This window comes from Akanthomyces muscarius, chromosome 1 (assembly GCF_028009165.1).
Source record: "Akanthomyces muscarius strain Ve6 chromosome 1, whole genome shotgun sequence".
NCBI lineage: Eukaryota > Fungi > Ascomycota > Sordariomycetes > Hypocreales > Cordycipitaceae > Akanthomyces > Akanthomyces muscarius.
This window is the reverse complement of record NC_079241.1, coordinates 4,156,235-4,177,174: the sequence shown is the minus strand read 5'-3', so window position 1 is coordinate 4,177,174 and position 20,940 is coordinate 4,156,235. Positions and strand designations below refer to the sequence as shown.

The 20,940-nt window shown below is 53.2% G+C and overlaps 7 protein-coding genes across 7 annotated transcripts; 2 read left to right on the top strand and 5 right to left on the bottom strand.

Annotated features, from left to right (window-relative positions):
• Window positions 1-28: 28 nt before the first annotated feature.
• On the bottom strand, window positions 29-1,133 carry LMH87_006409 (uncharacterized protein; the record flags this gene model as incomplete). Its single annotated transcript, XM_056204291.1, has 4 exons — window positions 29-208; window positions 273-568; window positions 723-808; window positions 1,123-1,133. 4 exons carry the CDS (start codon window positions 1,131-1,133, stop codon window positions 29-31), a joined length of 573 nt encoding a protein of 190 aa, XP_056059662.1.
• A 2,559-nt stretch (window positions 1,134-3,692) lies between these two features.
• On the bottom strand, window positions 3,693-6,286 carry LMH87_006408 (uncharacterized protein; the record flags this gene model as incomplete). The annotated part of the gene is made up of 2 exons (XM_056204290.1): window positions 3,693-5,483; window positions 5,531-6,286. The coding sequence occupies 2 exons, from the start codon at window positions 6,284-6,286 to the stop codon at window positions 3,693-3,695; spliced, it is 2,547 nt and encodes an 848-aa protein (XP_056059661.1).
• Window positions 6,287-7,968: 1,682 nt separating this feature from the next.
• LMH87_006407 (uncharacterized protein) lies at window positions 7,969-9,315 on the bottom strand (the record flags this gene model as incomplete). Its single annotated transcript, XM_056204289.1, has 6 exons — window positions 7,969-8,068; window positions 8,121-8,359; window positions 8,407-8,536; window positions 8,590-8,718; window positions 8,782-9,127; window positions 9,189-9,315. The coding sequence occupies 6 exons, from the start codon at window positions 9,313-9,315 to the stop codon at window positions 7,969-7,971; spliced, it is 1,071 nt and encodes a 356-aa protein (XP_056059660.1).
• Window positions 9,316-12,673: 3,358 nt separating this feature from the next.
• Window positions 12,674-13,925, top strand: LMH87_006406 (uncharacterized protein; the record flags this gene model as incomplete). Its single annotated transcript, XM_056204287.1, has 8 exons — window positions 12,674-12,767; window positions 12,817-12,857; window positions 12,924-13,001; window positions 13,048-13,129; window positions 13,228-13,518; window positions 13,575-13,635; window positions 13,698-13,787; window positions 13,877-13,925. 8 exons carry the CDS (start codon window positions 12,674-12,676, stop codon window positions 13,923-13,925), a joined length of 786 nt encoding a protein of 261 aa, XP_056059659.1.
• Window positions 13,926-14,001: 76 nt separating this feature from the next.
• Window positions 14,002-14,292, top strand: LMH87_006405 (uncharacterized protein; the record flags this gene model as incomplete). The annotated part of the gene is made up of 1 exon (XM_056204288.1): window positions 14,002-14,292. The coding sequence occupies one exon, from the start codon at window positions 14,002-14,004 to the stop codon at window positions 14,290-14,292; it is 291 nt and encodes a 96-aa protein (XP_056059658.1).
• Window positions 14,293-14,580: 288 nt separating this feature from the next.
• LMH87_006404 (uncharacterized protein) lies at window positions 14,581-15,021 on the bottom strand (the record flags this gene model as incomplete). The annotated part of the gene is made up of 3 exons (XM_056204286.1): window positions 14,581-14,752; window positions 14,814-14,884; window positions 14,947-15,021. The coding sequence occupies 3 exons, from the start codon at window positions 15,019-15,021 to the stop codon at window positions 14,581-14,583; spliced, it is 318 nt and encodes a 105-aa protein (XP_056059657.1).
• Window positions 15,022-17,931: 2,910 nt separating this feature from the next.
• LMH87_006403 (uncharacterized protein) lies at window positions 17,932-20,444 on the bottom strand (the record flags this gene model as incomplete). The annotated part of the gene is made up of 5 exons (XM_056204285.1): window positions 17,932-18,516; window positions 18,602-19,237; window positions 19,296-19,321; window positions 20,321-20,354; window positions 20,412-20,444. 5 exons carry the CDS (start codon window positions 20,442-20,444, stop codon window positions 17,932-17,934), a joined length of 1,314 nt encoding a protein of 437 aa, XP_056059656.1.
• Between the last annotated feature and the right edge of the window lie 496 nt (window positions 20,445-20,940).

Sequence of the window (20,940 nt, the reverse complement as noted above, 5' to 3'; positions counted from 1 at the left end):
CAATTTTTTGCAGTGAACTGCCTACCACTTAGACGAGTCCGTCGTAGAGGGAGAGGGCCGAGACAATGGTTTCGTCACGTTTGCTGCCCTCCTTGAACTCTTCAATATCCAAGCTGCCGTTCTCGTCCTTGTCCATCATGCGGAAGATTTTGCGGACGCGCTTCTCGGGGGTGTCTTCGTCTTCGGGAAGCTTGACCATGGAGCCGACCTGCGTCTGTGTTAGCGGGGAGAGGCCCCCAACTTGAAGTTTTGCTGGCGATAGGAGGGCGTACCATTTTGTAGATGGCTTCAACAATTTGAAGCATTTCGTCGTACGTTATCTTGCCGTCGCGGTCAATGTCGTACAGCTGAAAGGCCCAGTCGAGCTTGTCCTCCATCTTGCCCCGGCTAGTAACGCTTAGGGCGCAGATAAACTCCTTGAAGTCAATGGTGCCGGAGCGGTCGCTGTCAAAGACGTTGAATACATAGTCGGCAAACGAGCTCGGATCGCCAAACGGGAAGAATTGGCGGTAAATCTTTTGAAACTCTTGCTTGCTGAGCAGACCCGAGGGGCAGTCCTTGAGGAAACCTGTCGCACTTTTAATTAGCAAGATGCCACGCGCCAAGACAAAACTGGAGTAGAGATTGCGCGTGTGTGCTGCCAGCGAAAAGCTCGAATGCGGGATGGAACGGATCGATGCGCTTCCGGGAAGCACGGCGTGGCATGAACTGTTGTGACATACCCTTGTACCACTGTTGTAGCTCCTTCTTGTCAAAGTGAGTCGACTTTTGGAGCTCGAGGAGCTGTTCTTGGGAAAGCTTCGACTGTCTAGAGGTGGCGCAAAAGTACCACAGGCCGAGGTTAGCGAATGTTTGCTCTCCACGATGCATGCATAATGTCTCGGCCAGCGAGACTGCAAAGTGACGTCCACGGCGGCTAGGTGAGGGCAATGGGTGGCCTCCCATGTGCGTGGCGCCCCCCCTCTGTGACGACGAGAGATGCCTTTGGAGGGGTGGCGCCCCAGGCCCAGCAGTAGCGCCGGTCCGCGCACCACGGGCCAGCAGGGCGACGCCGAAAGGACCCAAGAGCACGCAGGCCGAGGGGGATGAGGGCGAGGACGAGGGATGACAAGGGTCACTCACGATTTCCCCATGTCGAGGTTTTGTCGGGTCTGTGGTCGTGTAGGTAGGTATCGCTCAACGGACGGCGCGGAGGGGAAGGCAGGCCGGCGCCGGTGCGGCAATCGATAGTCGGGGATCCGATGATGAGCGGGCTTGGCCTGCAGAATATTTGTGAGCCTTTAGAATTCGAGAGAGAAGAGCGACGCGACGTGGAACTTTTTTTTTACCGTCAGAAAGTAGTGTCAGTGCTCGGGGCGCAGGCAGTTTGTTGTAGAAGGTTGGCGGCGGCGGCGACGACGGAGGGGTCGGTTTGAAAAAGAAAGACGGACGTCGGACAGCAGCGGGGAAGAATAAATGGTAGGGACTTGTGGAACAAGTAAAACAAGAAGCGTTCGAAATGTGAAAGGAAGAGCTTCGTTATAGGTCGTCTGGTTCTTAGGGGTCGGATAGGTTGTCGTGAGGAAGGAGAATGTTGTTTTTGGAAGAAAGAGTCCGACGACGTGGTGGCGGAAACAATGGCGAAACAAGAGGGACCTGTGAGGGCGGCCAGATGACGGACGGGCTTTTGGTCTGGCGTCTGGCGGGGAGGGAGGGAGAGCAGGCAGCTGCATCGTAGGTGCGTACCTAGGTACCTAGGTACCTACCTTGGGTGGTTGCAGGTACAGCACCCCACTGTAGGTAGGTAGGTAGGTACTCCTCCGGACAGCAATTCCTCTTGCTGGACCACTGCCACCCAGCTCTCTCCACACGCTGCACCGCACTGTTTTGGCGGGGGCAAGGCGCCAGAAGAAGCTTAACGAGGGGCCTGGGACCTGGCGCTACAGGCCTCGGCTGCCTCTGTTTTGGGCACTTTGCACCAATAACGCCCTCAAATATAGTGGCATTTCTCGTCCATTCAGTGGAGTGCCAGCTTGTCAACCACTGAACCATGTAACCCAGGCCTGCTCTCATTAGGTAACAAATGGCGGCATACCATTCGGACTCAGCTCAGAGCTCACATCTTGACAGCAGGCCGTGTCCCTACAGAACAAACCAATCAAACTAATAAGCCTGGATGTGTCACAAATGTCCCCTACTCTCCCCACAAAATAGGCTTGCCGCGCCGTGCAGCAAAACCGCCGTTAATACAAAACTACCCAGCACAGGCGTTGCGGCGACGACGCCACGTCACTCGTGACGCGCCGTAGCAGAAAAGCATGATCCAAATGAAATACGGCAAGTAGAGACTCATCACCAATGATGACGCGGAAATTACAGGGAAAATTTGGAAATCCGACCCAACAAACTCCCAGGGCGCCACCGCGGGCTCCCTCAAGCTCAACCTCCACCATCGTCACCTCACGATCGCAGCACTGCCACACTCACCAACCCTGCCAGCTTTGCCCAAGTAGGTAGGTCCTTGGCAGGGACCGCCGCCTCTTTTTCCATTTGTCTCCGTATTCTTCAATCGATCCCCTGCTAGCCACGCCGCCACATTGTCGACAGCATCACCGGGGGGGGGGGGGGGGGGGGGGCCTGTCACCGCCGCCAGTGCTTGGTCGCCCGAGCGCCGCTCTGTCTGCCCCAGGCGTTTTGCACATCTTGCTCGTCACGCCGTGGCCCAGGAATTTTGCACATGTTTTCTTCGACTTGCTAGCTGCTTACAAAAGTTTGCACATTTTCTCCGGCTTGCTCGTGACGTTGCGCCCTGGCACTCTGCATACGTTTCTTGGACTCTGCTCGTCCTCCATGGGACTCAACGACTTATAGCCATAGCCATATCTCTCATTGCGTGATCTGTATCGCACTGACGGCCCGCCCCAAAAGGCAGGAAAAGAAAAACTGATACAGGAACAATTGGCTGCATGTGCTCTTTGTACGTCCAGTTTGCCACGTCAAACACTCCGCGGCACACCCAACAGATACATCATTGGAATCAGACGGACTTTAGCTTTTAGACGCGATACATGAATAAAAAGGGACAAGATCGCGCGTATAACATGAAGAAAGCCACTGTTTTGAGAAGTAGGACGCAAAGAAAGGATTGTAAAGCGTCATCAGACATGGCAAAAAAAAAGTCGATAGCAGCAGGGTTCGAACCTGCGCGTCCGAAGACATGGGATGATTGATTAATTCAAGTCCCACCCATTCTGGTTCCATGTTAGTACATCAATTGACTGATGGTGGCGGAGCCTACTTACAACCACTCTGGCATGCTACCAGACGAGTGTGGGGACTCTGCTTATTTACGAATATATAAGTATCCGAAACACCGTACCCGCTGCCAAGTCTCTCCTCATATTACAGCCGCCGCTCACTGAATTCATCTCATGATGTAAGTGCCTGAAATCATATTGTTGCCCTCTATATCAATGTCGATACTGCTGATAGTGCTCCAACGTGGCAAACAAGCCCACTCGACTCCGTGATCCCTGCCTGCCTATCATGATGCCATTCAAGCCGTCAAAATACAAAATGTTTCCCGTCCAGGCGCCGTCCACCATGTTGCGAGAAAAAAAAGACTACTAAAAGGAGATGATACGAACAATGCCACAAACCCCTTGCCAACATGAAATTAAAATCACTCGCTGTTCCCATTTACCATTATGAATTTATCCAACAACTGCCTTCATGCTCAGACTCTCCAGGAAGCCACCCAAGTCTTCCTTCTTCACCTCCACCACGCAGTGCTCGAAGCTGTCGATTCGCACGCGAGCGCTCGTCTCGCCAATCACTTCTTGGAATGCGCTGCCGAATCGGTTCAGCCCGTAGCCCTTGTCGTGCTCTTCATCATCCGAGTCTGAATCTTCCGAATCCGATGCATCTGAGCCCTCAGACTCAGTCTCCAGCTCATCCACCTCTTCTCCGGCGGCTTCCTTGTCTGCTCGCTTCTGCGCCTTTACGCGCTCCTTGGCGAGACGAGACTCTTCCTTCTTCTTCGCCTTGGCCTCCTTGGCCTGCTGCCGCCGCTTTGCCGCTTCCTTGTCCATGAATGTCGAGTCGGGCCCGCCACCGCCGCCGGTGCCAACCACTATATAGACTCCGCGCTTCTCGTGCAGGCTGGCCACAACCAGAGGTGTTCCACGACCGCCATGCGACAACTTTCCGTGTGCTTCTCGCTCTTGTTCGGCAAGGGCTTCTCCGATCCACAGCGAGAGTTTTGTCAATGCCGAAGGATGCGTGAAAAGCGATACATCGGGACCATCCTTGACAACGCATAATCGGAACGCCCGCAGGTGCTTGATTTGTTTCTTGTTGATCAGCGATGTGCCAGTTCGGTAAATAGCTCGATGTAAAAACTGGGCGGTCGGTAGGCCGGCCTTTAGTGCGTCAATATCCTCAAGCGCATCATAGGCCTCCCAGAATCGCCTAATCCATTCTTCTCCCTGAGCTGCGACTTCGGCATCATCTTCAACCTCGCGGCCAGCCTGGCTGGCAGCATACGCTAGGTCAATGGCTTGTGCGTGCTTGCCAACTTCGAGCAGTGCACCAATGACCACGCCGACATCCTGTGCCGACAATGTTGCGCGCCAACCCCAGCTCCTCACGAAACCCCATCCGTCTTTGGCACCCGCTCGGTCTTTACCATCCGTATCTACCGCGGGGACCATCTCATCGAGATTGTACAATGAGCCGTATTTGAGAAGTTTGGCTCGCAACTCTCGTTTCAGCATCATGTCCATGTGCGTGTAGCTCTGCTTGCACTGCGCAAGACTGACGCCCATCTTGGCCAAGAGTTTGTGCAGGCGCTTGATTCCAGTTTCGCTCCACGTCTTCAAGCGCGAGAACAAATATGGGGAGTGAAGCATACTGTCGTATAAGCTCCAGTGGCGGATGAGGAGGAAACGCGGCTCCGGGGAAAGTCTGATGCCGGTGTCTTCAGGGTTGCGAGCTGTGGTCGGGATGACGCCCGTATTCTCAGGAGCGACTCGCCCATTGGCGATTTCTGGCGGGTTCAGTCGGCGCACCTCATCCCGTAGTAACTGGCGGAGACTTGCACCACGCACTCCCATCCATCCTGTCTGCCGAGTCTTGCTTGTCGCCCGCACAGGCGCCGCCACACCTGCCGACGACTTTCCGTACAGCTCCATTGACGTCACTCCAACAATGGTAAGCCACAGCAAGTCGTTGTCTTCGCGACCGAGCTCCGAGGCCAGCGAGTACATCATGGATGAGATTGGTTCTGAAAATGACGATCCCATCTTGTAGTATTGTTGCAGCACCGACTCGTTGTCAGTCCTCATTCGCAGAAGTTTTCGTCGAAGGGCGCGGGCCGAGGGCGCGGGAGGCTCCTGTGCGCCAGATGGAGGCTCAATTGGATCGCTCGACAGCCCGGCATCCGGGTCTCGGAGTGACACCAATCCTCGCTGTGCCGGACGTCTCGGTGAATCGATAGGGCTTGACTGCGTGGTGTTAGTCCATGGCCGTGTGATGGGATGCGTTAACGTACCGAGTTGCTCCTCCGCCGTTGGTGGGGTCTGTCTTCGTCGTCACTCAACTCGTCATCGTTGCCCGACAAGCTCTTGCGCTTCTGGCCAGCAAGAGCCCGGGGCTCTGAAGGTTCGTCATCGTCGTCACTCAGTCCATAGTCGTTGGCATCGTCATCCATGTCTGGCATATCTACCAGCGCCAGATATGCATCACGTTCGGCCATAAGGTCTTCTTCGATGTCGCCGTCGTCAAAGACGACAATTCCGCCGCGATCGGAGTTGTAGGCGCGTCCAATGCCACCACCGGATACGCCGACTGGGCTGCGCGACTGGTAGGTTACGGCCCCGTCGGAGGAGGGTAGCAGGGGGAAGCCACCGAAAACATTGGCCAAGTTCCAGGGGCGATGGGCATCGAGCACCCAGACCTCGACACCGCTGTAGGGATTCTCTTCGCCTTCAGGCTCAAGACCGAGCAGCGGACCCAGATCAACCATGCCACCGACGCCGAGGCAAATAACAAGGCCGCCGGCGCCGCCTCGTGATTCCATCATGGGCACTACAAGCTCCTTGCCGGCCTTTTCGAGGTCGGCGTAGCCCGAGATGGGCTGTATCTTGTGCGGAATATAGTCATGCTTGAGTAGACGGGTCAGAATGCGGCAGCCGCAGAGGGCGTCAGGTTCGAGCGCGACGAGAATGAGAACGGGAGGCGAAAGCGGGTGTCGGGAGTTTTGGAGGTGAATGTAGAGTTTGGATATCAAAGAGCGCGGTAGGTACATGGCGGCGAGAGACTATGCGCTGGTCGTGGCCGGGCAGCCTCTGGACGCATGGATGTGTTGCTGGCAAGCGGCGGCGTGTCGTGTGCAAATGCTGTGGAGAAACGCAAGCATCTACACAGAGTCAATCGTATATGGCACGGGAGAGACTAGATCCTTGCGCGCGCGTGAGCATAAATCAATGCTTGGCTAAAGAAAAAGTAAAGTAAACTGGTGTGGGTGTTGATGAAGGACGCGGTATGGAGGCAAGGTAGTCGAGGACGCGCTTTGGCTCCACGGCTCGACCCGCGTCGACGAGACGAGTTTAATGGGCAGCGCTGCCAGCACATGCCAGGTGGGGCATGTGCCGTACCTGATCCTTTACTGGTACACTACAGCACACCAATTAGTTATACTGAGCACAAAGTGTTTCACACAAGTCATGATCGCCAAGGATAAAGGGTGCTATTTGCGAGATTTATCAAACTTTTAGTAGGCTCTCATGGAGCACCATCTCCCATACTTGCCCTGCCTCGTCCGGCGGCCGTTGCAACATCCGTTGCAACATCCACGGTGAACGTACCTACAGTGGGTGTAAGTGCCTGCTACAGCAACCTGTCGCTGCCTAGTGGCCTCTCATGCGGAAGGCGCGCAAATCTCCACCTCCACCCGTCATCCGCTGCACCCGACATGCAAATACAGTCGTGGCTATTCATGATTCGTATTGACAAGTCCTTGCCCATCTTTCTTGCGTTGACATCCTGCCGTATTGCCACGCAGCTGCGTCACGTGGTCAGACAGCCGTATGTCCATGATACCGCATGCAGCCTGCCACAAGGGCCTCATCTACCACCCCACCATTCGCCCCCGCTGCACGGCTACACTACACTAATAATGTTTATTGCGACTTGCTCATCTCACAGCTTGAGCAAACGGCTGACCTGGTGCTTGAATGCGTCATTCGGCGCTCGGCTAAAGTCCTATAATCAATATACAGCTGCAAATCTGTCTGAACAGTCTAATGTCAACGGGCACGGCAATTGCACTGTAGTCACCATGATCGTCACGCAGTCTCTTACACCCCCCACGGTGTTTGCTTCACAATTAAATTCTGCATACCGATTCCTGGTGAGTGCACCTTTGTGTTTTTGTTCCATAATTTTACAACTGCCCTCGTATTCAGCCTGCCTCCCCATCCAGCCCATCGCCAGCAGTAATCGAGATATGCTGAGCTAGCTTGCACCACATGTCCACAGCCGAGGCTGTGTCGCCTCATATTTCGCAACGACGTCGCAAAGAGAATATCACATACGTCGGCATGACGCAATCGCATACAGTTCCCAGACAAAGAAATCATCAATTCGATAAAACAAGACGACCCATGCTTGCTGCGCCCGGGCTATAGTAAAGAAAAGGACAAGGGAATAGGAAAATGGCAAAAAAGCAGTCAACGCCATTCCATGAAGACAACCCACCCCGACTGAAATGATCCGTTTGGCTTGGTCGCAGTAATTCGTTGTCGTAACATGTTGGATTATGTAAAAGCCTCCTGTCATATCGATATGTCATAAAAAGAAGTCCGGAGGATAACAAACAGTCGATGCGCTGTCCAGCAAGTGCTCCAAAACTCCAAATAGGCGTGAGACGCCTAGCATCGTGCCGAAATGCCGGCCATGGCGGCTGATATCCAGGCGTTAGTTGATAGCTCAGATGATGCCGGTATCTTTGAGCGCGTTGCTCAGAATCGTCTCCTTGACTGCAGCAAAGACAAGTCTAATGTTGGATGTATCCGTGGCTTGCGTCAAGCTACATGCGAGTTAGCGTGCGAGATCTGGTGCTGGCCGACTAGCCGACATACTGAGGATAGAGGTTGAGGTGTGCTCGATTGACCTGATTGAATCTCCACAGTAAATATTTGGCGGCCTTGTTGACGTCGTTGCCGCCGGAGTAGTCGGGAAAGTAATTGGCCAGAGGCGATCGAGTGAGCTTTTGCTTAAAGATATCGACCTTGTTGAGAAACAGAATGATACTCGTTCGCATGAACCATCGCGAGTTGACAACCGAGTCGAAGAGCAGGAGACTCTCCATCATGCGGTTCTGCAACCGTCAGCATTGTCCAACAGATGACGGGGGTTTTGACATACCTGACTGCTCTCTTCCAAGAGCACCTGGTCATATTCAGAGAGAGCAACGCAAAAGATAATTGACGTCACATTCTCGAAGCAGTGAATCCACTTCTTCCTCTCGCTGCGCTGTCCACCGACATCGAACATGCTGTGACGAGTTAGCCACGCCATCTTCTGGTTTGCGAAGACATGGCGACGTACTGGATACTGAGGGCACCCATTTGGAAACGGGTTTCGTAGATACCGGTCGTCTTGGTACGAGCCCGCAGAACATCCATTTCTTTCGGGAGGTAGCCTGGCGCAACGATGCGCATGGCTTCTTGGAAAAAGCTGAAAAGGGGGATTAGTACGGCGTTGGCTGCAAGTGCTGCCTGTAACATGTTGAGAACTCACTACTCGGCCGAGTCCATCAGGTAGAACTCTGTTTGGTGCTCCATTAGCCGGTCTTTGGCGGGATCCGACCAGAGCGACTGGACAGCCGTGCCGACTTGAGGATCAATCTGAGCCTGGGGTCCAGACTCTGCTTGGTACTCCATCAAAAAAGGCATGTAGTTGCGGTTTTCTTCTATTTGGGGTTCGATGCCAAACTGCTGCATGGCGGTAATGATGGCTTTGGCGCATTCGACCAAGTTTTTGAAAACGGTCGGTCTGTAGTTGAAGAGCTCATCGTCCGAGTAACCCTTGAGATGAATAATCTTCATTTGCTTTACGATGGTCGACTTTCCGCTCTCGCCGGAGCCTAGATGAAGTAGCGGTTAGCGACGAGGCAGGGTGAGCGGAAGCAGAGGAATTGATTGTACCTAGCAGCAAGATCTTGCATTCTTTCTTTAGTCTTTTAGAGTCCTCTTCAATTATGCGATCGATGGCCTGGCTCTTCTTCTTCTGTTCCGCTTCCTCGCTGGTGGAACTGAGGCAATTGCCCATCATGGGCAAGCAGTTGGGGGCGGCGCGGCGCCCTCGCGGGTGGTGGGAAGAGGGCGGTCGAGATCACGGGTGGTGTTTCGGGCGCGGGCGACGTTGGGCGATGCGAATCAGGAGCGGCGCATGATCGAGCAGATGGAGACGGGCTCGGCGGTGGGCAGCAGGCAGACGGCTGCTACGCGAAGCTCGAGGGACGAGCGGTGTTGCGAGCAAGTGTCGGAAAGAGTGCGTTGTGGGACGCAAGGCAATCTGAGGTGGCACGAGAATCGCAACAAAGGGCCGGGGTACTGGAGCAAACGGTAGCGGTGGCGACGGAGCTGGGGAAGCACGGAGTCACAGCAGGAAAGTGCAAGACGATGATGGCAAAGAGCGGCAGGGGCGCCTAGAAGAGGGGATGACGGGCGCGGGAGAGCAGCGAAAGATGATGGCGATAGCTTGATGGGAGAAACGGGGCGATGATGTGAGGGCAGGACGTGGACGGGCGCAGGTATGGATATGGGGTGGGCCAATTGGGGCGGAGAATCGGCGGGCGCTGGATTGCTGGTGCGGAGCGAGAAATTGCACGGAGCTATAAACGGCAGCACGATGCGGCCGAGAGGAGAGGGCGAGAAGGAATGTTGGATGAGATGGGAGCGCAATTGGGATGTCCTGTGGCAGGAGATGAAACCGACACAAACAACGGAACGAGGTTGCAAGAGGCAGAGATGGAAGAGGTTACGTTGTGCACCGGCGAGGAGCTTGTGAGGGGAGCATGGGCGGGCAATGGGGCATGGCATTGGGGGTGCAAGCTGGAGCGCTGTGGTGGAGAGAAGTGAGAGGCAGAGGCTCACGACCAGTTGGCTGGGTGGGTTGTGTGTGTGGGTGGGCGAGGGGAGGTACCCGCCGTCTGTAGGGGCACCAGGCATAATTCCAAGTACCTGTCTGGTATTGACCCTTGCTGACGCTTTGAGAGTAAACGCTTGTACAAGCCATAAATGAGGAGCCTGTGGCTGCCTTTGCCTGCCAAGTGCCAACCACCACCTGCACCCAGCGCAGGGGTTCAGCGTAGGTACCTAAGGTAGGTAGGTACGCAGCTGCTGGACGCCAAAGACGGCCATCCTGCCCTGCAAGAGACCCCTGCAAACCCAACCGCCTCACTGCTTTGCTGGCGCTCGTGACTGCGCTGGTGGGGAGTCTGCAGAGGTGGCATGTAATCTATCAGCTCCGAACCTTTGAGCACTAAGACTACATAATACAAATCAGCCAGGCAAAGGTGCTCGCAAGTTGGCGTTTCATTGATACAACAAATAGAACGACCATGACATTTATTGACAGTGCGAAAAACAACAACCCTACATTGCCCCGAGACACTCGAGCAGACAACGGCCGTGCGCCATTATAGCGCTCCGGTCCATCTAAAGCCGGCCGCTCTGGCGGGGGCGATGCGTTCGATCGAGTATTATTTATCATGATAATATGCCCAGCGGTTTCTGTCTTGGCCTGAATTGCGAAGCTTAAACACCGGGTACGATGCGGGTATTGGTCAAAATACGCAATGAATAGCAGTACATAGCATGATACCAATCGACAGAGGTATGTACTTGGCAACGACGCTGCTCTCACCGTTTTGATGACGTTCTTTGCGACATTGTCGGTTTTCTTGTCGTCGCGCTGGTACCTGTCACCCCGGTCCACGTCAATCTCGCTGCGAGCGGTGGCGCACACCAGCCAACTGGCAACGCACAACCCCCGCGCTCCATCACCAAACTATGTACCCTCTCCCACATGAACCCCATGCGTCTTCCTCCATTGTCCTTTGCACAGCTCCTCTGTCAATCCATCTCGGCATTCACCGCAACGTGCCGGAACCTGCGGCCGCGGCTGGAATCTCCTGCCTACACTCGGCTCTTTGTCACCAAGCCCACGGCATTGGCATCCCGCCCAACCGCCCTTCCTTGTCCTCCCCGTTGTCCATCAACAACCGGCGTTGCTCTCGACTAGCTTCCAAGCATCTACCAGTAGTTACTGGTCAATTGTACACATGCAGCCACCGCACCCGCCTCATGCATTCTACCGCCTGTCTCAACCTTTGACAGTGCGTCGCACCACGCACCAAACTACACCAGGGGACCACCTACTACAGCGCCTTTGATCCGGGCTCTGCTGTGCGCCAAGGCTCAGTTATCAGCATTCGACTGGCAATTCGCCTCCCGCCTGTCGTGAATCACTTTCCAAACACTACAGGAGCAGCACCCTGCATATTGGCCTGCTAGACAATCACGTATATGCACTAGCGGCTATTGCCAGGCTTGGGGAGCCTCCTGAGTTGCCGCTCGCTAAAATGTTATTGCCTCCTATGGTCCTCAGCTCCGACGCCACAGAAGCTACCCAGTCTTACTCGGTAGTCCCCTCTGTAGATCGACTAATAACGACAGCGTAACTAGTCTAGCCACTTTTTTTCATGTTCGCCAAGCCGTCGCCGCCCGACACGTCCTCCACAAGATGGCAGGCATCAATTGCCTTGATCATCCCATCCAGTCATATTCAAGACACTGACTTTACGTGGGCTGACGGGCGGCTGCTAGGAACAGCCCAGCCACTAATTTCAGGCCTTCTTTTCCTCCTGATAGTACCCCCTGTGTGCATTGAGACATGCTCGACTGAACCACATGGCTGGTCCTGGTGGATCGTCATGGCTCCTGGCGGTCCCCAGCGCAGCTCGTAGCCAAGACCCCTTACAACCCTGTTGTCTGTCAACCGGCCCAGCTCAACTGACCAATTGTCAGGAAGAGTTACCTGGCTTTCCGCCCCTGAAGAATCGTCCGAGGTCAGTGTGTGGTATTAGGACATTTGACCACGTGTAGCATCCTGGTCGGTTCTTCTGCTAATTATAACCCCTGCCGCCCGGCAAGCCACAGGCAAACTTCATTCTCAAATTCTCCAGAAAGCTGCAAGCATCCGATTGGCAGCATAAATGTCGCTTCATTGGCCATTAAAAGAACTGAGGCAGCAAGCTGATGGATGATTCATGTTTCATATAGGAGGGCGGTGAAATGATCGCAAACATGGCTGCTCCTGCGATTGCACATGCAACTCGCAGGTTACAGAGCCCGCGCTTGTTGAGTAGATGCGGCGGATACTAAAAATTACAAGAGTAAGAGGAACAATGAGAAGAGCAACAATAGCAAAAGTAACAACAATAGCAAAAGTAGCAACAATTACAAAAGTAACAGGAAAAGAATTATATGGTGGATGAAATTAGCGACGGTGTCTTTTGTTACCCGCTAGCAGCGTTTCTCGACAAGTCGTCGTGCCGCCCTTTACGTTTCCAAATCTGCTACCAGCCAGCATCACGTCTTGATGAAACAGAACCCATCAAAGTCCCATGAAAAAGGTTAACACAGACGCGTCCATGTCCAAGCTGGCGTGCCTCGCATGCCGCAGACAGGAGCGCAAGTGCACGCGCGAGGTGCCGTCATGTGAGCTCTGCCAAGCAAATCAATGGCGCTGCAACTACCCGTCCGACAGCACCGTCCTGCCGTTATATCCTACCTCATGAGATCAAGCCCGTTCGTCCTATCCCATCGCTGCGGACAAGTCTTTCCGATGGCCCGTCTCGCTGACAGACTCTGTAGTCATCGGAGCTGGGCCATGCGCGGAACCTGTTTTCCACCACTCTTCTCTCTGGACTCGGAAGCTTTCGCAGAGCTCAAGTCTACCGCAGAGTTGCGCGAGCCAATTCTCCCACACGAGTTGCAGGAGCTTGCAGGTTATGACAATGAATATATCCTGCACCTCGCCGAAGTCTACTTTCAGTCCACTTACGGGATCCTTCCCATTGGTAAGGCACACGCCTCGGGTCTGCTGTCCCGCTCATCAGTACTGAAATGTGATATTTGATCGATACGGTATCTAAGAGGCGTTTCCGACAGTATGCAGGCGCCAAAAATAAGAAGGCCGGCTTTCTGCTCCTTGTTTTGTGCATGGCAGCCGTCAGCCAGTCACCGAATGCGGCCGCGTACCAGAGAGCCAAGCATTGTCTCCATCTGCTGGAGAGCCAGGACATGATTTCTATGCCGCTTCTGCAGTCGGCCATTATGATAGGTTATTACGAGCTTAGCAGCGCCATTTACCCAGCTGCATTCCTGACCGTTGGCCACTGTGCTCGGCTTGGCCAGGCCATGGGCGTTCACGACAGGAAAAACGCGCCCCAGCTATTCAAAAGCCCAAGTCGGTTTCTTCTCATCATTTTACAGTAAAAAAATCGATTTCTAACTGTCTTGTAGCTTCCAGGGTCGAATGGGAGGAATTGCGGCGGACGTGGTGGGCGGTCTTCATGCCAGACCGGTATGCACATGCTGCAATGCGATGCCCTCGATCACGCATCTTGTGCTGATCCTCCGATTCAGTTTTGACAGTACTGAGATAATAGGCCATTTGCCTGCGATGCCGTCAGACCAGAAGCTTCTTCCCGTGGAGGATGACCTTTGGGATCGCGGGTAAGATCACGTCGACGCGCAGCTGAGATGTCTACTGACGCGCGACACCCAGGAGCAAACCGTCACTCCGTCACTGACTGTCACGGCAGATACGTATCTTGGCGCTTCCACGTTTGCTCGGACATGCCAGGCATCTGATTTGCTCTCGCGGGTTCTGTCTCACATCAATGGCAACCCAGCCACCGAGGATCGCGTCGCTTACTACCGGCAGGCCATGCAACTGCAAAGCATCGTTTCCTACTTTCATACATTGATGCTTTTGGAGGCCATGTTGCAGAACCCCTCGGATCTCTTGTGCAAGGTATCTGCGCTGGAAATCTGCTCCAGTGCCATTGTCGCGCTGTACTACACCCACAACTGTGCCAAGTTTGACGACGTGTCGGGACAGGGCACCACCGAGCAGCTGTCCATACAAAAGGCATCGCTCAATGGGCTACACCAGCTCGCACCGGCAATTTCACAATTTGCATCGAAACTGACAATTGGACTCCAGAGTGGCGCCTAGGGAGGCATATCAGATCCGTTTGTGACGCAGAGCTGCTACGCGGTGGTCAAGTTGTGTCTTTGGTCTGCCAACGGAAGCGGTGACGTTAAATACATGGAGTATTTCGATATATTGAAGGAAGCTCTGAGAGTGATTGGGCAGCGGTTACACATCGCTGGTAAGTCGCTCCTTATTCTATCTGAGGTTTGTGACAAGTAACCGTACCTAATGCCACCCGGATAGCCGAATACCTAACCATCCTAGAACGACATGCCATGAAATTGTCACAATAAAGTGCACCCTGCTTCCTCAACGCGGCATTGAATCCAAACTAAGGAGTCCATTTTCTGAGAGCTGCGTTTCTGTCCACTCCCACGACTTGGTCGCCAGCGCCGGATCCTGCGCGTATTTGATGGGCGTCCCAATCACCGCGTACAGAACCACGTAGACGCCCCCCGAGTCGGCCGCCTTGAAGTCGTCGCTTGAAATTGCGAACAGAGATGACGGGGCATCCTTGTCCTGCTCGTCCAAGATGCCAACACAGCGCATGATGGGCGTCACAGCGCGGAGAGGTAGGCTCGGCACTGTGCCTATGGCTTGTCTGTTGAGGTCTCTGCTTTTGCGGTCAGCGGCGGCGCCTTTTCCTCGATGGCTCTTCATCAGCGTCTTACTTACGTGTTGATGTGTCCTGGATGCACCCCCGCTGTGCAGATGCTGCCGCCTGCACCCGACGCTCCGGGTCCATGGCATCGGTGCAGCTCCCTAGCGTGCAAGACATTGGCAGGCTTACTCTGGCCGTAGCGCGTCGTCACATTTTGCGACTTTAGGCCGAGGTCATCAAACTTGATAACGCCCGTAGGCGGGTCCCCAAAGACAATGAAGAGAGTTCATATTGCGTAATCATCAGTGAGAAGATCGCCTATGTACTTATACTTGGCGACATTGTGCGGAATCCTTGCTCATCAATCATGGTGGTGGCAAATCTGGGCGCGAGCGCAACTAGGAGCTGCCAGATGTCGACTAGAAACAGCGAAAGCTGCAGGACGGGTGATGGGCCGAAATTTTGATAGGGAAGACTCCAGGGGAATGAAGTGCCGAAGTTCGACATCAAAGACAACAGCACCCAATGTACCTACCACACGCCGACTTGAATCCGAACAACGCTTTGCTTTTAGACCGCCAAAATCGTTGAGTTTGAAAGCGGCCAGTTTTGTCGTATTTCGAGTGTTTGGAGTCAAGGTGATTGCGCAGGGCTGGCAGCGGGGAGCTCGTGGCGGCTGCTGACGGAGCGCCTGGCGAGAGACAGGGCAGCCGTATTGGACGATATGTGGCAGATCGAGAGGCTTTTTGAGGAGCTTGAGGAGCGGTCTGGTTTGGCCCTGAAGCTTGACAGAAGAACGGCAAATCGTGCGAACGGATGGGCAGGCGTTAGTCAGGTTGTTGGTGCTGATTTAGGCAAACGGCGGGCAGCAAGTTAACCTCGCGCGTTGGAGAACCTTTGGTGGCTGGAATACCGATGTGAGTGGATATTGAAGCTGCATTGCGTTGGCCCGGCAAAAATGCACCTATAAAAACCAGTCCAAATCAGCTACATAAGTAACGACAATGGTGTTGACAGCTTCGGCGCAACCCCCAGGGTAGCTCGGCCCTGGCTTCACACTCTGCAGCCTTCGACGGACTCAGTCGATGCTCATCTGGAAAAGAATAGAAAATTTGGTCTTTATACCGCTGCAAGTCACATTCCAACCAGCTGCAGCTCATTCTCGGCCTTTCTCTAAAGTTCCTAGCGCCGTTCGGTGCTCGTTCAGGTCGCTGCGTGATTGGCAGCGCGAGTACCCTGCTCGGCGTTTGCACGCGGCCAGGCACTCTGGCAACGATGGCTGAACTTCGCCGCAATGGGACATTTCTACAATAATCAAAAAGAGAAATAAAGAAGCCAAGACCGCAAAAAATACAATCATTGCGCTGTAGAGTAATGAGACAGGGTATGTGGCTGCTGTGTGGGCGCTGGCCGTCTGCCGGTCCTACTGGCAGCTGGCAAACGGAAGGAGTGCCAACCACCCACCCAACCACCAAAAGTGAGAACTCACTTACAACTCATACATCTCACCCAATTCTGCTTCAAATGAGTTCAAAATGATTGCAATCGATTCCTCTCGTCCAGGGGAGCAAAAAGATACCACATAGGGTCTGGCCGGGGATTGAACCCGGGACCTGTCACAAACTCCGGTGAACCAAAGCTTGGCTTACGTAAGCCCGAAGCGACAATCATACCACTAGACCACCAGACCGAATTGAAGACTGGCGGCGTTAGTTTCATATAAAAAGCTCTTGATTTGGGCGAGATATCGGGAATTTCGTTTCTCGACGCAATGCTGTCCAAGCTGAAGGTATTCCGAGAATTTGTGGACTGGGTGGATCCCACACATCTCATTTCGCCAGGAAAGGAAATACCCAAAAGAGCTGCGCCAAGTACGCCAGCAACTGGGTGCCAGACGGTAGACGAAGCAAGAGAGCGCTGGGGCCTTACTGACTGAAGCGGATTCCTTTCTACGATATTCTTGTGGCTTGCTATTGCGGTGTCTGTACTTACTGTCAACGGTGGCGGATGGCGGCCTGCGACAGTGGCCTCCAGTGCCGGAAGCGTGGCAGGTCTTTCTGCCCGCTGCTTGTCCTCCGGGTGGTGGTGGTCTACCTGTATCCTACGGCGATGTACAATCGCTGAACTCGCCTTCGCTACCGGGGATTACGGCCACTTACAATTACATCGGTGGTTCGAAATCCCAGTGCTTGAACTTGCGAGACGTGGCGGGTATGGTAGCCTGCCCATCCGCTGCTTGCTGTCCTTGGCAATTCGGATGTATCAGGTCGGCATTGTGTCAGCTTGCATCTTTCAAAACAAGCTTGCCCTAGTTTTTTACTGTCCACTCAATACCAGCTCGCATTTTGGCCGCGGTGAGCTCGCTCATCTGGGCAGATTGCTGTCCTGTTGCGTGATGCGCTGTCGGCAGACTTGTCCAAGCAAACGTGAGCCGCTTCAGCAGGACAACAGACCAAGACAATGCATTAGAACAAACAAGCAAGCTTGCTAGCTACTTCGTAAATGCGAAATAATGTATTTTGACTTTGCTGTATGTTTCTCTCGACCAGCCTTGTAGTTTCGTCTGGGCGGCAAGCTGCCTCCCGTTTTCGCCCGGCGGGAACGCAGTCCGGCACCGCCCATACTCTCCGGCGCATCTTCACAGAGCTTCCTGGCTTCTGCAGACCAGGAAACCGCGCATTTTATGCGTTCAAGAAAATTTTCGTTCCTTCCCCAATTCAAACGGCACTGCCAGCCGTCAACGTGCATACCTGCGCGCGTGCACATTTTGGACAAATCAGCACGAAAGTGCGGAGCATGTATTCGAAGCCGCGTCGAATCACCCGGGTATCCAGATTCACGCATTGCTATAGTCAACATAGCACGATGGACAAGCAAGTACGGCACAATTAATTTTTTTTTATAGTTACATGTAAAATAAACAGGGAATCCATACATTCAGGGCCTTGTCTCCGTTTTCATTCTGTAGTCCTCGCCCGCATCCTCCGTCTCTACCTTTCCCTCTCCCTTTGCCTCTCCCGTCCAACAGTACTCACACAACTATCATGTCGGTTAGCCGCTCACGATGCCTTCACTACTTCTAGTCGCTCATAATGCTCTTGGAATAATGCTGCTAGCTTCTGCTGATGCGACATCCTTTCCAGTTCGAATTCTTCGAATTTTTCGTGATTGTTTTGCATTTTTTGCAATGAAGTTGTAGTATCACTACGATAGCTTTCGATTGCCGCGGTGTTTTTGTCAAGGTTTCTTTCGAGAAGTCTTTCAGTCCTCTCGCGATTAGTCTGCGCTTGTCCAAGTCGTACCATCTCTTTGCGATCAGCATCACGCTCTTGTCTCAGTCGTGCCATCTCTTTGCGATCAGCAGCACGCTCGTGTTTGAGTTGAGCGACATCTGCTCTTAATTGTGCCATCTCTTTGCGATCGGCATCACGCTCGCGTTCGAGGCGGGCGACAACTGCTTGAGTTACTTGCACCGACAGGATTTCTGCGATCTGAATGGTGTTTGTGGATGCGTCTTTGACATGACCCGAAACATTCATGTGATCTGGAACTCCATTCATATCTTCAGTTTGAGGTTCTTCTGAGGGCTCTGAAGCGACAACCGGGCCCAGTTCAGGCGTGCTCTCAGGCAAAATTCGGATCGGCTAGGACAAAGAAGTCAGTGTCTTGTAACACCAGAAGAGCTAGTGCTCATCGTAGAGAAGAAAAGCACACAGAATGATTGCTTACATTCCTTGTCCCGAGCTCAAGTACAGAGATGATTCGAATCCTTACTGTGCATTGCTTCGCTAGTTGCCATGGATTGGGTAGCTCGAGGCTCTCCAGAGTTGTCTTGTGCGAACGGGCATACTTGTTGAAGCAAGGTCGTCGGTCCAGTCCCAGGTCCGCGATGACTTTGCCGAGCTCATAAAGAGTTTCGCAAGGGTATAAAGTGGCTAGCAGAGCCCACTTTACGAAAGTGATTTCTTCGCGAAGCCAAAGTGCGCTGGAAATGTCGTACATTTGTATGTAGAAATGATGCTTTGGTGCTCGGACAGGGGGTGAGCCTCCCTTGTGAAGCATATAGTCGCCAGACTGCATCATGTTTACAAATTCACTTTGCTCCTGTTGAGAGAGAGATCCCGCGTAGGTCTGGTAGACTCGGACTAGACGAGAAACAAGCTCCTTGTCTCTCGAGTAGACGGGCACTTGTTCCAAGTCAAGTCTTTTTGGATGTTGGCCATCTTCCAGTCTGAATGCCGTAGGAGAGTCTTGTCTGCGTCTCTTTCGAGCACGGCGGGAGTTTGTCATTGTGTTCGGATTTAGGAGCGAGCAATGGCTTTTGGAGAGGACAGGTGACGATGACAGGAAGTGTAAGTACAAAGACTGAAACAAGCGTTGTCAGACTTTGCAGAAAGTAGAGAAGAGATAAAAGGCAACTTACATTATTGTAGGAGCAATAGTTATTTTCTGTTTTTGTTTTGTGTGTGAAAAAAATTCACCAGACAAGCTGCCGTGGAAAAACAAGCGACTGCCAGCTGGCAACTCAACGCGTTTGCAGTCGGACTGGGCAGGGGTTACTCGGAGTAATACGGCGCCCTCGGATACCATCTTGAAAGTCGTGACTGCAAAAACTCGTCGTAGGACACACAGCTTTATTCCGTTTGCCTGTTTGAAGTAGATTCCGATAAGCGAATGGGTAAGGAGGAGCAGAGAGTGGTCTTGGTAAACTTGATCGCTTTCAAAGCTAGTCCGTCGCCTTCGATGAACGGAAAATTCCCAGATTCGAAGAATCTGTGTTAATTTCTAAGGTGCTTTCTTGTAAAACGCCTGGTATCTTTTTCGAACTCGCCAAGTCGGGGGGGATTTTTTGATAAAGAAATAATAGCCGTAAAAATGGCCTCGCAAGAAAAAATCGACAGTAAGAGAAATCGTAGATATGTGTGTGGGGGGGAAAGGGCTCAAGAATCGTATCGTAGTAATAACACCCAGTTCGTACCGTAAAGGCGCAACAGAACTGGGAGCACGCAGCCCAGCGTGCCTGCTGGGGCGTGCCCGCGCGTCGGCAATGGCGACGGACGGCTTGGTTGTCATCGCGAGCGTGAGAGGCGTCCTCGCGAGACGTTTGTGTTGCTGTTTTGACGATCAAGAAACTTGGGACATCTTCCTGGAGTATATCCCCTGGTTCCCAACTGTCGTGGGGTTTTTTTTTTCCGTCATCCTTTGGCCGTTTGTCGTCAAAGGTCTGGCCATTGTCAGGAAATTTCTTCTCACGTTTGCGAGAAGACGGCAGATGTGCTTTTCTTGTAAAACTCCTGGTATGCTTTTCGTAACCGCCAAGTCGGGCTTTTGTCCTGGGACTTTGCAGTTGGCCTGGTACCTGGCCTGATGCCGAATTCTTCTGAGCTCTCGCATCGTGGACCTGAACCGTAGCCTAGCGAGAGAGAGCTTGGAAGTTTTCATGCCCACCGCCAGCAGAACGAAAGGATGACAAGCTTGGCAACTGAAGAGCAGAATGTCAGTGCTTGCTTGTAGATTGGTCGTTTGTGGAGATACCAACCTTGGGGGGCGGAGGAAAAGTTCGTGAAGTCATACGAAGTGCTCTGTTGGTATTCGAAATAGAGCTGATATGATTGAGCCGGATTTTGTTACCGTGCTGTGGTGAATCAAAGGTAGAAAGTATTACTGGAAGTCTGCTAACACGCTCTCGAACGTCACAACACAGACGGGGGGCTTATTCAGCTGGCGGGCCTGATAGTTAAATTCGAAGAGGCTCGTGTCCGGAGTGTTGAAATTGCAAATCCTCTTTTTTCTTCCCTAGGAGACTCCTCGTTTTTCTTTAGGTAGACATCAGAGAACACGCACCGCGGCCGAGCGGACGAGCCGCTGCGGCCTGGGTGAGGAAACTTGGCGAGGAAACTCAGTATGTTATGGTGATGTTGCGATGTCTGAGAGAGGGCATTCACATTCAGAACGGAGGGGGTGGGTTCTTTTTACGATTGACCGCTGCCTGGATGCCTGCCGAGACCATGACTGTTTTCGCTGTTTGTATCTGCCCGGTAAGCACCAGTCGTGGTTGCTGTGTTGGC